Source organism: Melopsittacus undulatus, chromosome 5 (genome assembly GCF_012275295.1).
Source record: "Melopsittacus undulatus isolate bMelUnd1 chromosome 5, bMelUnd1.mat.Z, whole genome shotgun sequence".
NCBI classification, from domain to species: Eukaryota; Metazoa; Chordata; class Aves; order Psittaciformes; family Psittaculidae; genus Melopsittacus; species Melopsittacus undulatus.
This window is the reverse complement of record NC_047531.1, coordinates 18945828-18963518: the sequence shown is the minus strand read 5'-3', so window position 1 is coordinate 18963518 and position 17691 is coordinate 18945828. Positions and strand designations below refer to the sequence as shown.

The 17691-nt window shown below is 36.4% G+C and overlaps 1 protein-coding gene across 15 annotated transcripts in view; it reads left to right on the top strand.

Annotated features, from left to right (window-relative positions):
- CADPS2 (calcium dependent secretion activator 2) overlaps positions 1-17691 on the top strand; it is a 306360-nt gene that overhangs the window by 267376 nt on the left and 21293 nt on the right. For all 15 annotated transcript variants that reach the window (XM_031046299.2, XM_005146086.3, XM_005146087.3 and 12 more), the window contains 4 exons: positions 2432-2506; positions 5889-5972; positions 6077-6109; positions 15618-15725. In XM_031046299.2, coding sequence (XP_030902159.1) covers positions 2432-2506; positions 5889-5972; positions 6077-6109; positions 15618-15725 — 300 coding nt within the window. The remainder of the gene's footprint in view (positions 1-2431; positions 2507-5888; positions 5973-6076; positions 6110-15617; positions 15726-17691) is intronic.

Sequence of the window (17691 nt, the reverse complement as noted above, 5' to 3'; positions counted from 1 at the left end):
ACAGCATGCTCCTTCCATTCCCTCTACAGAGCTATGATCGGTTTTATACCTTGTTGAAGTAGTCAGATGTGGAAGTTTTCACCCTGTGTTGTCAGATAGCAGGGAATTCTTACTTATCATGTAATTAGGAAATTCTGGTCATGGCTAGCAATAGTACCCTGAATTTAAAGTTTAAATTAGAATCCCCAGGTTTTCCTATGTTACTTTGTGCCCTCCTCACCATGCTCCTAAATGTCTTCCAGTTAGGTGCACTCTCATAAAGAGTTGATAAGAAATCTGCCATTCAGGAGGGCTCCCCTCCTTGCCTTCTGGATGTCATCTTAAAACCTAAAAGAAGCTATCCATGTGTTTGGAAAAGAGGTGGACATTTGTCTGGTTTCACCAAGCAAGGAGAAAAACAGGAGTGCTTATTTCACCTGCAAGTGATTGTGCATACAACCTTGTCAGCTCATACAATTTTACCATTAATTCTACTGTATTTGCCATCTTCTCAAAATGTGTCTTCTGGAGTCAAATAATCTTCCCTGAGGATCTGAAGTTTTGTTGGGTGTGGCTGTCCTAGTGGAGTTCATGAGCTGAGGATTGGGTTAAAAAAATTATGATCTCACAGTCTGCAAAATAAATCTTGAGAAAAAAAACAGATTTAAAAAATTAAAACATTATTTATAATTAAATGTCATAATTTTGTTAGCTTGTGATTTTTGAATAATTTGATTTAGTTTTTCTTGGTCATACTGTGAAGTTACTGATTATATTCAATTCCTACAAAATTATATTTGCCTTGTGATGAGGGAGGAAAAAAAAGGAACTGAGAGTATACATAGATCCATTCATTTAATGTGCTGTGGAGGTGAAGTTGCAGACACCTACTGGAGGGACAGCTGTGATTTCTGATGTATCATAGAAATATGCATAGTGTCAACATGCATCTGTAGGAGAAAGATTACTTACTGTTTTTAGAGTAAGATACTGTTGCCTTCTGAAGAGTGTGTGAGCAAGAGATGTCACAGGTAATTTGGAGTGATTTAAGTCCTTAGTAGATCAAGAGCATATTATATTGGCCAAGACATTAATACGGTTAGAATAAAATATATCTGAAATTGTGGAAAGTTTCTTTTATGTATTTCACATACACTCTTTCACTGTTCCAGGATGTTTGCTGCTGCTTATCTGAGATGTGTATTCACATTTTTCAAGTGTTTTTTAAACTTTAAAAGAAATTAAAATGAAAAAATTAACACACTTGATGTTGGTATCTGTAGCAGACACGTTTGAGTGGGCAAACACATTTCACAGTTTTATTCTCTCTTTATTTAAACACAGGTTCAGTAGGTACACCGTTTATAAAATCATTCCTAAATATAATAGGCAGATCAACTTTAATGTTTTGGTTGTATGGCAACTCTGGGCCATACGAAAAATATCCTCTAAAAACTTAAAGCTCTGAAAACTATTAAGCTGACAGCTGCTAAGTTAGGCTAATGTTTATACTGACCTCAGTACTTTTACTCCAAGCATTATCCTGTCAGCTGTTCCAAGTAGCCTTGAACTATGAAGGTAGGGTTAGTCTTTACAAGTCACATTTTCTGTGAAGTGGCTACTGGGGACAATCTTTGCTGTCAGATAAATGCTTCTAAAGGAAGAATTACTGTTTAAATTGATGTGTCTCCTTGACGGAATGGGATTCCTAGTTCCTGTTAATTTCAGTAGGGAACTCTGTAGTATTATCTAAAGTCTTTCAGATTTATTTTAAAAGCATTTACTTAAAGACACCTTCTTTATGAAAAAGCTAAAGAAAAGCCTATGGAGAATGAAGCCTGGTTTATTATGCCTTTTATGGCCTATTAATTTGTTACCATCTATTCTGCTTTGTTGATGAAATTTTAATTTTGCCCTTGCTTGAGCATATTGTAAGATTTGTATAAACTGCAGCTCACTGTGCTAACAGAAAGGCTCTTTTAGGATGAACAATTGGAGCTCATTTTATTTCTAGAGGACATTTAAAATAACTTATGAATGAGAGTTGTCAGACATGAAATGCTGTATTAATTAAATCTTATTCTAGTCTTTTTGCTTCTCCAGCTAAACCAACCCTTTAGAAAAAAATACATGGCCACCTTAATTATATAGGAGAAGACAAAAAGTATCCTTCACATTCCTTCTCCTGAATAAGAATAAGAACTCAATTCATCTAAATAATAACCCCATTAGCTGCTTAACTCAACAGTGTACATGGGAAAATTTTCAACACAGAATGTAAGGAAGTCTTGATTGGGTGGATCATTTTCAAGGGCTTGTTCTTCTGATGTTCAAAATGATAATTTTAAGTAAATCTGATCTGGCAGGGTTATCAGCTTTGCATCATTTATGACTTATGACAAAAGTGTGTGTTCAGATACATGCTAATGCTTCTTTCTCTTTTCAAATACAGCAACAATATCATTCAAAAATAGATGACTTGGTTGAAGAAACTGTTAAAGAAATTATTTCACTTCTTGTTTCAAAGGTAAACCCATTTAGATTTTAATTTCTAATGAAGCAGAAAATATAACTCTAATTATTGAACTTCTGAAATGTCTTTCAATATTACAAATTTCCTATACACAACAAGGTTATGGGGGAAACAGCATAATTTGTAAATAAGAGTTATGCAAACAATATTGAATTTACAAAATTAATTTTTACAACTCATTAGGTAAACAGTTTCTGTGCAACCTGCACAGAATATCAAGTAAGTTTGTCTTCTGTATTTTTGTGATCTATAAGAACTGCTAGCAGCTAGTAGAACTGGTAGATTTTAATATATCAATATTAGTGTAAGTAATAGCGTATTTTTTGTTTAACTTTTCACATGAAAACCTTCTTCCTATATCAAAGTAGTATTTAAATTTTGTATTTAGAGGTGGACAACATCCAAAGTGTTGGTATAACTTTGTAATGAGATTTTGTCAGTCATTATTTCTTGAAATTGACTTTGTAGGTTAAAAAGATTTGATATGATATAGGCACTTGGAGAATAAGTGAAGAAAACTTAAACAATGTCTTGTGTTACTGTAGCGCTTCTATTCCAGTAAAAGTCTTAAGTGCTTGATATAAAAGAAAAGCTTTCAGTCCGTAGTAGTTTGAGGGACACAGCAAACAATGACACAAAAAAAAAAAGATTTCATAAGAAGTTTTGTTATCTATGCATTGCAAACTACCCAGAAATATCTGATTTTCAACTAGGAGAAATAAGCCATACTTTCACAATTTGTGCATTAGTGACAAAAATGCAACTCTGGTCACATTTTCATCATGCCTTCGTTTTCACTTGTCACAGCTTGCTGGCAGGGGGTGGGGGAGTAGGATCTCCTTTTGGATTGACACCCACCATGCTTGCACAGGAGTTGAAGAGGAAGGCTTTGTAGAATCACTGTAGAAGTTTAAGCAAAACGTGTCCACTTACTGATAAATGTGTAGAAATGACACATTTTTTCTCTAAAGGGAATTTTTGATGTAAAAATAACTACAAATGGTTCAACTTGATAGTTCTGCGTTTTACATGCCACCTGTCATCACTTCAAACTAACCTTTCAAATTCTGATTTTAATGTATTGAAGAGGAAAAAAATTGAATTTAATAAAAGCGAACCATCTAATTATCTTTCTTAATATCTGAGATTATAGAAGAAGGGAGAAAATAGTATTTCTCCTGCATATATATGCAAGAAATTTAAAGAAAACTGCTGTCAATACAGAGGGATTTTCCTCATTAGTTCTTACATATACTATTACCAGAGGCTGAAATCTTGAAATATGAAGCAAATATTCTGTGTGATTGGCTGATCATTAGAAGCTTAACTAGCCAGTCCTCACCTGAGATGTGAAATGCCAGTGACATCCTTATTGCTTCTGTTTCAAGGCTGAAAGCCTCTGAGGGTACAGAGGAAGGCTGATGTTTCATTCTTGGTTTTGGCCAGGAAAAATGCACACGAGTGTGCATGATATTCATGTGTGGTCATTTTTTCATCTAATATATTTTCATTATGTTTTAGCCTTTGCCTCTGTGTTATTTCTTTTGTGTTCCAGTGGAATGTGTTTCAATCATTCTTTTTAGCTGCAAGTCATCTATGAAAATGAAAAGAGCACTTTCACTTCAGTAAGATTTTACTTGGTAAAGACTATACTGTGTATTTTGCAAACAAGACTTACCAAGCTAAAGCATTTATCAAATCAGAGGAATAGCACAAAACAGCAAAACAAAGCACAGTGTGTCTCAGGGTAACCAATTCAGAGACTGTGAGGTATACGCAGAAATGCTTTTAGAGCTTCACTTCTCAGTACACTCAGATCTCAGAAAACAAGTTTTCAGCTTTGTTTAAATTGGCATCCTTGACATTGCAATGTTTTGCTCTCTGTTCTTTTGCATCCCACTTGTATGGAACTATTTGTTGGCACTGTAGACACCATGTTGTTTGTGAGATCAGCCATTTCCATAGCAGACCTTCGCACAATTAGATTCAACACCGTTCTGCAGAAAAAATCCTTGCCAGTCAGATAAAATGAGTTTAAAGTATGATCAGCAGCATCTCACAGACATGCAACAGCAAAGCAGAAAGCTAGTATTCGGTCTAATAGAAGGACTGTAATTATACTGTGCATGGGCTGCAGAAACAGCTGCCACTCTCTCATGATATGGTTTTATTCCTTGATTGGTGCCTATGTACTTGTGTCTTAATTAATCACTGTAAATATGACAGGTTAGATTGATAAATGACAAATGTCAGTTTGCACTTGCTCCTGCTCCTTGAACTGTTAAGAGCATGGCTTATTGTAAAGTGATGATCTCAGTTCCTCTGGAGGTGACACTGTTGTGACACTGTTACAGTGCCCATTAACAGCATGCCAGATGGAATTTTGTTCTGTCCTCACACTCATAAAATGATACGGTAGTTGTGGGAATGACTGTGTTGGGAACAAGGGATGACTTTTAAAACAATCTTTACATAAAATGGAAAGCAATTCATATGTGTAAAACAAATGTGCATGAACACTATGGCTGACATATTTTATGTTATATACCACTAATTACTTGAGCAGCGTAACATCAGAGGGACATGAGAAGGGCATTTGTTTGCTTTCAGGCTGATTTGGGGGAGTTTTAACATTAAGGCTATACTTAGTGCAGTTGATAAGGTGGGTTTTTTTGTCAGAAATACATTTTGGCAAAAAAAAAAAAAAACTTCTCATATCAGTTGCCGAGGGCTTACTTTACCCAGAGAATCACAGGTGAGAGTACAGGGGAGAGAAACCTCACCATACCAGAGACTGGGGCGTACGTTTTCTTGCCCCTTCTTGGCCGCATTGTAGTAGTTCAACAACACATGGTGTTGACAGAAAACTCTAGTGTTATTATACTGTTGGGTGAAATCAGAGCTGGGTTTCTATTCAATAGCAAAGATCAGAGAAATGTGATATTGAGATCACCACCTTTAACATTTGTGCTCCATCATCTTTGAAGCTGTGATCTTAGAAACTTAGGTCCTAGAAAATAACATATGTTTTCTACCCAAAATACATGCTGGGTACACACACTCCTATGTTTAACCGCATGTTCTAGAGGCAGCAAATTGATGTTGAGTATCAACCCCACCTCAGGAGAATTTTGGGGTTGGGTTTCTATTTCTGCAGTGGTTCAATGATTTCCATCAGTCCGATCAATAGGTGAAGCTGCAAAAAGAATGTTATCCTTGATTTCACCACTTTGTGAGATGGAGAAAGTGATCAAGTTTACAGTTTGCATTGCTCTGCTGAACAATGATAATATGAGGAAGAAAAACTCACATTCTCATTCTAAATATTTTCTTCTCATATTGTGCATTTAGATTTCACTCTGTGCTTTTCCCCCAGGTTGTGTCAGTGTTAGAAGGTGTGCTGTCCAAGTTGTCAAGATATGATGAGGGCACTTTCTTCTCATCATTAGTTTCATTCACTGTAAGTGTTTGGATTCACAACAGTTCTGGTTTTCTTTCTGTGCATAATTCTGCACTTACTGCATAATAAAACACTTACTGTGTTTTATTTTTAATTTTCTAAAGGTGAAAGCAGCTGCAAAATACGTTGACGTTCCTGTAAGTACAAGCCTTTTAATTCATTTTTTTTCCTAGTGCTCATAATAATAAAAAAAAAATTGGGAGTTTGTTAGCTCACATTTTTTTATTGTTGACATTCTGCTTTCCTACAGAGATTCATTATAGCTTTACACTGAGTATTTAAACAGCTTCTACAAACCTCAGAGGGTATTTCATTTCCCTCAAGCAATGAGTAAGTCTCAAAGCAAAGCTTAGAAAGGTTATTCTCAATGCACTTTTTCAGTTGTAGAAGAGTAAGCATTGTAACTTAGATACTCTTTCGTAGAGGTCTTTCCATCATTTGGCTAAATTGTTCAAATGCACAGGATAAGCAACAAGTAGAAACATTGTACTCAAATATCCATTAGCTATTGATTTCTGACTTCAGGTCTCAATCTTGCTTTTTAATCCCTTGTTTGCTAAGTTTCTGATTTACCATTACTTATGCAATGTTTGTGTGGTATAAAAGAAAAATGGAAAGGGTATTTGTTGGAGCTCTTTTATACATAAAAGCAAGATCCAGCTGTTAGGATATTTTTATTAGAGTATCATAGTAGAATGTCTTTTAAAAAGCAAGGAAGAAGTTACTAAATACTGTCATTATCACTGTCCATAAATATCCTTTCTTCTCTCACAAGTTTGTGTTCTCATCTTTTTTTAATCTGATTCTAAAACAATCTTATTTTCCAAGTATAGCAAAAAAATGACTAAAATCTTTATATTAATGACCTTACAAGAAATAAACTTACAAATATAGAAGAATGACAGACATGCTATATTGTATGGTGGCCAGAAATCCTTTCAGCAGTTCCGTACTTAAAAATATAATACTTCCAAACCTAAATAAGTTATTTAAAAAAAAACAACCTCATGCATACTAAATAAAAGAAAAAAAAAACATTTCTGGAATTTGTTATTTTTCTGTCTTTATAGTCACCCTATTCACAAATAGTGAGTAACAACATTTCTATGCAGATGATGTTTTCAGGATTTTTTTCTTATTTGGTTATGTGTGGACTTTTGTGGAATTGTATAAATGCTCTTGTTTTTTACAAAAAAAAAAAGACTCAATTTTGCATTCAAAAGAATGATCTCATATCAAATCCAGTTAATTCAGAATATCCTTTGTTAATATATTGTGCTGTGGACCCCAAAGGGTCCTTGGTGAGGTACTTTAGACTCAAAAAAGTAAAAATTGCTGAACAAAATAGAAATTCATTGGCATTTTCAAGTAACATGAAAATCCTCTCTAAATTACATAGAATATCTATGAGAAGGAGATTTCAAAGTCTTTTACCACTGGCTTGGATACACTGAAGTTCACAATATGGATGAGACTGAAAAATACCTTTGCCACGGCTCAGGGGAGTATTGCAAGTCAGATCACACAGGGGTGCACTGCTCCAGAGCGGAGGGAAGACAAAGTGAGAAGCTGGTTGCTGGAGCCCCACTGCCTTTCTCACATGCACTGGATGGTGTGGCTTGGACTGAAGAGACTACCAAGTTATAGACAGGCTGTCAGGATCCTTGCGTTTTTACAGCCATTTCACTTTTCAGCTATTCTACACACACTCCCCACAGTCCAAAGTGTGAACTGGGCGGTAGTACTACAGTTGTAAACTAAAAGTGTAAACTGTACATCAGGGAGGCTGCGGACCTGACCAAGCAAACATTTTCCAAATTCTGGAGGATATTTTACCTGGGTTACTCTGATTGCTTCTTCACATTCTCCCTCTTGTTGTGAAGACACAGTCGAGGCCAGGAAGTGACACCACTGACAGTGAGTGCCCCATCTGAATAGGATCTAAAATCGGCAGTTATGGAAGTTACAAATTCCAACTGCAAAAGGAGGCTGTAAGTCATCACATTACAAGGTCATCTCCTGGGCTCACAACTGAAGTGAGAAGTGGAGGGGAAGGAGCACAGGGTGATGAATTTACACTGAGCTCTCGGTCATGAGATGGTAACATAGCAAACCTGCACTGAAGCTAATTAAATGCCTTGTGTGGCTGTAGTTTGAACTGATATGGTTTAAATTCTCTTCTTGTCCCTCCTTACTATAGAGTTGCATATATGGAAATGACTTAAAAGGGAACACAGCGAACCCTTTCTTTTAATATAGTTGCAAATATGTGCATAATTGCACTTTGTTAAATGACCACGTTGTTCCCTTGTGCCCCAACTCTATTCTAACATCTCAGTGCTGTCTTTGGGGTCCCTGAAAAAGAGCTTGGTGGATCTCAGGAAGAAGGAGGTTGCGGGAGGCCTTTGAAGTTCTTTTGAGCATGTGAATTCAGCATTTGATTTCCTTTGATTGCCAGGCTCAGTATTTGGCAAAGAGGAAAAAGATGTGCTGGTTTATAGTCAAATAAGAAGAAAATAACTAGACAAGAGATGTTAGAAAAAAACGAAGGTACTACAGCAGAATGTTTTAAAGAGAGAATAAAAGGTAAAGGGGATACAAAAGTTAAAAGGTAATAAAAAATAAAAATAATAAAGGATTCTAAAGGAAGGCATTCTTGGATGAGTCTTGCTCATTTTTAGTAAAATGTTACTTCTATTAATATTGAGAGGGGATTCAGTCATTAAATAGTTGGGCACAAAGATGCACACTCCCCAGAAGACATCCCTCAACTTCTCAGTGCCAGGGTAGGAAATGTAGGTACAGTTCATTTGGGAGATATGTTTGTAAAAATGTTGCTATCTCCTCTTCCATTCATTAATCTTGCCAGAGAATCATGAATTACTCCATCCAAAAAATGTTTCATCTTTTTCTTTTTAACCTGTTTAAGAAAGCATTCAATGTGAGCCTCCATTTTTCAGAAGGTCCTTCATGAAGTGGGACGTACTCAGTCACAAGGAGCTTCCATTGGTTTCCCAGCCATTGCATGTAGGGCTGTATGCACCCTGTGTGTGTTTGGGTGATTGAAACACCAGCAGAAATACTAGGGACAGTGCAAAATAACCCAGACTAAGAAGAGTAACAACTATGATGGCTTATGATTTCCTAAAAATAATAATGAAGAAATCTAGTTGCTATTACACTCTTTCTGTTGGTAATTGTCACAGTATGCTAAGCTCTGAAGTGAAAGAAATTGTGCCTGCTGTGCATGTGAAAGAAACCAAATGTTCACAGGAAAATAACACAAATGTTACAAATATAAGTAGTGCATGAAACGTGCAATTTGTTCTCGTGTTAATGGTATGTTTTGATGTTTGGTAATGGAGGAGCTGATTTAGGTTACTATTTCTTTTAAAACACCTCACCCAAATCGCCTATAACTCTGTTAGTTTCTCTTAAAGGCCAAACAATCCTTAGGAAATGTAGAAGAACAAGTTGTCTAATTCTTTTCTTTTTTTTTAATATTCTATTCACAAAGCCAGTTAATTAATGAACGTAGGGAAAGAATGCAGTAGAACTGAGCAAAAAAAGGTATATATTGTTAATCTCAAATTATTGTTATTCCTCAATCATGTAGATAATTTCATTGTATTCAATTTCTCATCATGTAAGTCAGTTTTCTACACAAATAATTGTGTATCTAGCTGGTCATTTCTACACACATTTGCCTCATTTCCAACTACAACCAGAGCAATTAGTCATACAAATTGAGCATCCAGTTACATGCATATGTATATACTGCTTTTTGTTCGGAAAGGTATGTTTAAATCCCTTTGTAGGAGCCAGTAATCTATGCCAGTCATTTAGAGGGCACAGAAGGAACCTAATCCTCCCTCACTTCATGTAGACCACCTGTCATACCAAGTGCAGAGAGGTCATTTGAAGGACCCAGGGCTGACAGCAGTGTGCAGCTCACACAATGCCAGGCCTCTTGCTCCGCTCTTGCCTTTATGCAGGGATCAAAGGTATGAAAAGGGGCCTCACACATGTGCCAGCATTTGACTTATGGGGTCCTGTAGAGGCCAGAGTAGGAACTCTGCCTCCTACCAGGCAGATACACAGATACACATTGGGACCTTCCAGATACCTCAATTTCCAAATATCACACTTGCTGCATGACCTCATTTAGCTGGTTTTAAGCAGCAAACTACTTTTTCTAGGAAATCGGTGTTTATTCAGGTGTGGCCATACTGTGCCATTCATTTTTAAGCAGGATTTACTTGGAGACATCTGTCTAAAAATAAAGAGCATGGAACATTTGTTATCCTCATGCTTAGGGCTTCTCCTCCCTCCCTATTCCAGATCTTCCTCCTCTGTATGCCCAAAACTGGGAGCTGGGTCCTACTGCTTCAGATCTGTAAAAACAAGCTATTGCAGAATTGGAGGGAAAGCCATGCACTGTTCTAAGTCAGCAGTGTTTCTGAGATTACTCTTAAACGGAAATCAAAAAGACAGCTGCTAATACATAGAAAAGTTAAAATACCATAGTAGAACATAGTTGGGGGGGAAGGCATATTTTAATACCTGGTTTTACACGGTAGCATTTTTAAGACCTTTTGCACTAGAGAATCCAGATCCTAGGCAGACACTTGCATTGCTTTGTTGCCTGGTGGATGTAATGAAACTACTCATACATGAAAAAGTGTTGGTGTAAACACTTGTGGAATCACAGCTTAAGTGCTGCATGACAGTTGTCAAAATGCACACATTTAGCCTTTGCCAAGATTGCTTTTTCTTTTATGGGAAGGTGTATTAGAGGCAGGGAAAATGCACTGTATTTTTCTATTTAAATATTATTTCATAACCATGTGAGAATAAAATGTTACCTTTATAATAGACTTTATATGAATGATGCATCTTCCTGCCTGGCTTATGTGTTTTGTTTTGTAAAAAATTAAGGGAGCAAGGATCTTGTCAGGAGTACAAGCAGTTTGTATTCCAAAACCATTTTAATGGTATTTTAATTCTGTCATTCCAAAGCCCAGGCATGAGGCATGCAGGATTTAAAGGAGAAATTTCAGGCAGTGAAATTTTCCAACATCCTCTTTCATTTGGTGGTGGACACTGAATAAGGAGCTCCTGTGTTTCTCACAATAGCCCCCTCCAGCTCATCACTCCTTTTCATTTCATTGTGACATCCACGCTGTAGTTAAAAAGTCTCCCTCCATGATGCAGGGGAGGGAACGGGGGAGGAGAGGAGAGCAAACACAAAATGGGGTGAAGTTTGTTATTATATAGTTAGTCTATAACATCTCCTTCTCATTGATGACTTGATAGGACAGCAACTTGGTAAAACTGGGGTATTTTTTCTTGGTAATATCAATAATACAGGTTTGTGTAATATTCTCTGATGCTAAGAAATGTTCTGTGACAAATGCCAAAATGAGAATAAACATAAATCAAGCATTTATAAAGGTACACATTTTTTATTGAGATGTGTGACAAATTGTCACACTGCCCAAAACTGCAGAAACTTCAGTGTATCTCTTCTGTAGGTAAAGCCTAATACTAGTGGCAGTATTACACTTGTTGCAAACCTTTCAGCAGCAAGATATTTGTATGCCTGAAAATCAAGGCAATGCAGCATTACTTTTGGTTAGATGCCTCAGGCAAACTTTGCCAGTGGGAACTATGTGTGCAGATTATAATACTGCTTCTGCATCATCTTGGAAACTGGAATAATGTATTTTAAAATTTGCCTCCTTGTTAAATAGACACTATGGTAGTGTCTTCTTATTCAAAGGGGAAAAGTTAAGCTGTTTCTTCTTTATCTTAATTCATTGCTATGAAAAGTGCCTGTCGATCTGGACCCACCTACCAGTGAATAGTAAAAGAGACAACCTGCACCTGTAGGATTAGGTGCAGCAGCAGGAAGTAAAAGCACTTGCAGTGTATAATTAACAAGGATTTTATTTTTTTTCCCCCAAACAGCATGTTCATCTTGCCAGGTTAACTAGTGATTAACCCTAAAAAAGAATGTGCTGAAGCCTACACCCTTGTTTAAACTCATTCACTTGCCAGTGTATTCAGTTACTTGTGTAACCAGTGACAAAGTAACCCTATTTACAACTCTTCATTTCCTGGTATTTTATTTGATGTCTTTGTATTTCCAGTTTCTCCATTCATCTCTTTGTTTGGTTCTCTTTCATTTTCAGATAGGTAAAACATCTTGTCTGTTGTTCTGAATAAAACAAACCTACAACAGCTTTGTATTTATTATTTAAAAAAAAAAAATCTTGGGGAAATTTTGTGACAGAATACCTTTTTTTTTTTTTTTTTTACATTATCAAGCTAAATATACGGGGTTAAATTCCTCTCCCAAAGAGGTGAAAATAGTTCTCTCCCATTAACTTCAGCAGATGTTCTGCCAGAGATTCAGAGGAGCAGAATTTTTTATATTGAGTATAGATGTACATTATGGAGCCCGATTTGCTTAAGTCTGTCCAATATTAGTAATGAAATGCCTCCTGTGACGGTTATTTTAAATATATTTCAGCTTCTGTTTGTTTGGGGTTTGTTTTTTTGTTTGCTTGTTTGTTTGTCCTTTGAGTTTTATTAACCTTGGGGAGTTTTATTCTGCATTATCCTGGGGTTTTTTTCTAAAGTGTCCAAAATAGAGCAACAGAGAATCATGTATTCAGAAGTTCCTATCTTAAGCATAATCCCTATTAAAAAGGTTAAAATATTAAATATATAGCACTGAGTCTGTTTTGATGCTTGTAATAGCTTTCTTTTATTTTTTACATGTTTAGAGAAAAAACTAAATTCAGTGCATGCAGTATGGAGATATAATGAAATATTTGATATACTGTTGCTCCATTCAGTGTTTAATGTGTGCTTGGCCAGCCATGAGCAAAGATGGTTATCTTGCAATGATTTTGGTGAGGTTTTAAAAGAGAGTCATATTGTTGGAGCATTGAAGATCTTCCTTACCCAGACATATTTCCACTGTAGGCAGACACTGTTTAAAAGGAAAATTAATTTTTTTTCCCTAGCAATTTCAAAGATAATTATCCTGCACACATTAAAGAAGGATGAAGTGTTTTAAAGAACTGTAATTCTAATTGGTAAATGTCACCAGCTGTTGCAGTTACTCTTACTAGTGTATATTCTTTTAATGATTACACTCCCGTGCCACAAGCTACATGAAAATATATTCACTAGGTGTGAAATTCCCATATGTCACAGCTTCAAGACTAGCTAAACATCTCAAAGATAAGGGGAGAGTTAACACTGGTGGGAAACATTATTTTCCTAGCTTTGGCTCTCTGCAAGACGAACATTTTTTTTTATTGAACTTAGTAAAAGAAAAAATTGCATGAATTGGAGAACTATTAGGTTTTAGCATTCAGTGGAAGATTCATTTGTACATTTGAATATGTATCTCCAAGAATTATAATCAGCCTTTCATTTGTTAGATTATCTCCTTCACCCACCTCTGGAGATTTCAGAATATTATCCTTTTATCCCTCTAAGGTAAAACTAGTCCAATTCCTATAAACTGTGTATCAGGTTTTAAAAAGTATGTAAGGTTTCAATGCTGGTTATATTTTTTTGTACCATCACAAATGAGTATACTAAGGTAAGATATGGAGCGTTCTGTTTTGTCTCCTTCACTTTGTGATTTAGTTTAGTATAAAAACATTTCTCTCACATTTTAATGAAGGCACATTTTTATGAAGGAAATATAATGATTTCTGTAAACCAAGTTTTCCCACAGAAAACTGTCTTATCTATTGTAAACTTACATTTTTATTTCTATGCTTAGGACCAAGTTGTGTAACTCAGATATAAATGTAAATGGCCCTGATTTCATCTTAAAAGTTTCATGTATGCATGTATGTATGTGGTAAGTTTTTAAGATGAGCTCTCATTGCCTCTGGAGTGTGCAGGAGGCATTTCAGTTTTTCAGTGAGTTTTGAAGATGCTATAAGAGTTAAAACAGGCCACCAGTACACATTTTAAGAAACAAGACTGCCATTGACGTACATGTATAAATGAAAATAAAATCTTATTTTGCATTGTGTTCCTATTCATTGTCTGTGGTAGATTCAGGGAAAAAGAGATGAAACTCATGATCCAGGAGTTTTCCCTCACAGCAGTTTTGAGGGGAGAATGCTCTCATCCTGTTATTGTAATGGCAGTTTCTGGACAGGTATTAGTTCGGGCATGTTGTACCTTTCCTTCCCTGTTGTGATCAGTTCTGTTCATATACATTATAATATATTACACACAATAAGGAATTATAAAAAAAAATCAGCTATCCACTTGCAGGCTAGGAGGGAAGCCTTTATACAATATTATATGCAAATATTTTAACTATATGAGCATATTTATGCATACAGGCCTTTAAAATATGCTATTTTACAGCTTTGTACGTATGCTGTTTTCAGACAATAACAGCTTCTGAGAAACAGAGATGACTTATGCCTGGGAATTCAGGGACTGAGGATAGCTGCTTTCATCCTCCTTCTGTAGAGCTGTTTGTTACTTATTCTGTACAGGGTCAGTCTTAGCCAAACCCAAATCCTTTCTAAATAGCTTTGTGGTAAGGCTTACTGTAAAGTGTTATAAAACTTGACCTTCTCTTGCATGCCATGAACTTTAAAATCTATTATTTGGGAGTAAGTGATACTTTTACAGACTTGCTCACACAGAAGGCATTTACAGAAGACTTGACAAAAGTTTTTGTTCATTCACAGTTCCTGTTAGAGAGAGGTGAGCTACTGACCAGCTCTGCATACCCTGCAGGAAAGAGGATGTTGCAGGTTGTTAGGGGCTTTGGTGCAGAACATTTTGTGGCTGCAGAGGTCCAGAGCCTCAGCTGGTCAGGAGAGAGCAGTTTGAGCCACCACTCTGGCTGGCCTGACATGCTATCACATGCATGACATATCCTAGCCTGTCCCATGTTTGGGAGCATGCTGTGAAAATTATGGCTGCTCTGCTATTCGTACAAACCAGAGATCAGTACAAAAAGCGAAACATTTCAGCCCTTGCTCCCTCCCTAGGAGCAATTGATCTAATTGAGCCAGTGCAACAGTTTCAGAAAAATAGGGGTACAGGTCTACTCTCATAACAGCCTTTTTATACCATTGCTCTGAGGGAAATACTTGAACTTCGTGTGAAGTGGAATTAGTAGAAGCTGACCTCAAATGCAAAACTCAGTACATTGGAAGCAAATCACGACAAATCTGATGCAATGAAAAAGGAACTGAATGCCTTTTTAAGCATTTTCTGAATGTGATAGCATGATCTGGACCTTGAGGCTGGAGTAACTATGAGAATCTCACTAACAAAAATGGAGAAAATGTCTGTTTGCCTTGATGTTACCAGAGCCAAGACTTCATGCCATTACATGTGGCAATGTAGATTTGTCACTCAAATCACCCATAAATTATAACGAGACCTTCACTGTTAGCGAACCCTCCTGAATTTTATAACTAAGCCAGATTCAGAGACTTCATAAATAGAGTTTATGCATGTGTGAATATTCTAACATTATCTCAGTTTTCATTATGTTTACGTATTCCTTATTATTCTCAGTTGTTGAGTGGTCCAGCTCTTTCCCTTCTGACTACTTTCTCCCCTTATTTTATGGCTCCACAGAAACCAGGGATGGATCTTGCAGACACCTACATTATGTTTGTTCGACAAAACCAGGATATACTTCGAGAAAAGGTCAATGAGGAAATGTACATAGAGAAGTTATTTGATGTAAGTAATTATCCTTGTAAAGCTTGCTGGTATCACTACTACATAAGAAGGGATAAGCTACATTTTGATGACATTCAACAAACCATTCAGATGCTCTTCCCTGTTGATCATTTCTTTTCTTTTGCTTTTTATTTATCATCTTCAGCTGTCAAGGGTGGCCTTTCTTTAAACTTTTTCTACATGAAACTTCTAAGTACTAGAAGGCATAAATAAAGTTGGTAGAAGATTATTATTTGAAATACTCATTTTTCCACTGTGAGTAGTCCAATTTTATTCCATCTTTTGATTTTACATTTGTGGACTCCACTGCAGACCTAATTTCCCTATATAAAGAACTTGTACTGCCTGCTTATATACAGGAAGAGGTCAGTTATGCCAGGTGCACCTATGGGTTTGACTGGTATTTTCATGGAATGACTTTTAGAATTTTGTTTTATGAGTTTTTAGTTTAAGACTTAGAATTTCTTAAAGTTTTACCTAAAAAAAACATTTATCTAATTATCAAGCTTGTTTCCAAAATTCTAATCCCAATTCTCGCATCCTCAGCCTCGAGGCGCACACATTGCTAACCAGCCTGGATCTTCACAATAATTTCCCTCAGCTTCAATACCGGCTTCTGCAGCCACTCATTCCTTTGCCCTGCTTCCTCCTCTTTCTGTTAGAAGTGGTCACCTACTCCACCAAAATTTTCCTCAGACAAGGTTCTCCTGTAATGCCACTAGAAACACTCTTTGGCCTATTTCTGCTCATTCAAGTTCTTATCACTAATTTATGTCTAGTATGTCCCTTTCTGAGTTACGTGAAGGAAAAGCTCTAAGCAGCTGAAATTGTACTTTCTGTATATATTCAAATCACTACATGTGTTAAATATGTCTAAAAGAAAAGTTATTTTATTATGAACTCGGATCAATTTACATGGCACTGATCTCAGTCACTTATAATTATGTGGAAATTTGAACAGGGAAAGAAGTCATCTCTGGCACTGTGCAATGCAGTTTATTGCAAAACAAATTCTGGAACATAATGCAGACTTTGAAATGTATTTATTTGTGTGTCATCTCTTAAGTATTTTAGAAAGCTTTGCTGGCAGTTTCATTTAATTATGCAAGTTACAGCAAATGTTTTCATAACAGCAATTCACAGCCTTTACTGTGACACTACAGTTGTGGCAGTCACAGAAGGTCCCATAACATAGACTCTCAGCCATGGTATGTCATGTCAGTGTTTGTTGTTTGTTAGGCTGGGTGGTCAAAAAAAGACTTATCTCTCAGATTTTATATTTCCAGACACTCCCAGGCAGCTTTACAAAAAAAAGTATCATCTGTTTTAATAAGCTAAGTGCTAATATGTGTGAAAAGAATGATTTTATAAAAGCTTTGATGCCCTGCAGGGGTAGAAAAATTATCATCCATCCAGCTGGCACCTTTGCAAAGTACTAAAACCATATTAGCAACTTCTGCTTCAGTTTGCTTTTGCACTGAATCTGCAAGCATATGTTTCATTTTCAAGTTTCTGGTTTTTGTTTTTCTTTGGGGTTATTTTTGCTTATGTTGTAATTTTCTGAACGTTAATAAAATTATGTGCCTAAGGCCAAGTCTAACTCTCACTGGAGAGACCACATTGACATTGTTGATGTAGTGGGATTGGACCAAGCCTTAGGCTATGTCCACAGCAGTAAACTAGGCAGGTCCTAGGCACAGCCTGAGAACTAGCAAGTGATCATCCATACCGTTAAGTCATCAGCATGGTTTCTGGTGTGATTTTTGGGTGAGGCCAGCTAGGACTAACCCAAGGATAGGGCCTCAATACATTTGGGTTACCATGGATCAAGGACCTCTTCCAAATTTCATTTCAGCAGTCAAGCTATTCAGCACAAGAAGTTATCTCTGTATGGATGCAAGCCATGACATAGTGCTTGCCTTTGAGACACAAAACCATTCCTGTCGCCTTTTACTCAGTCATTGTA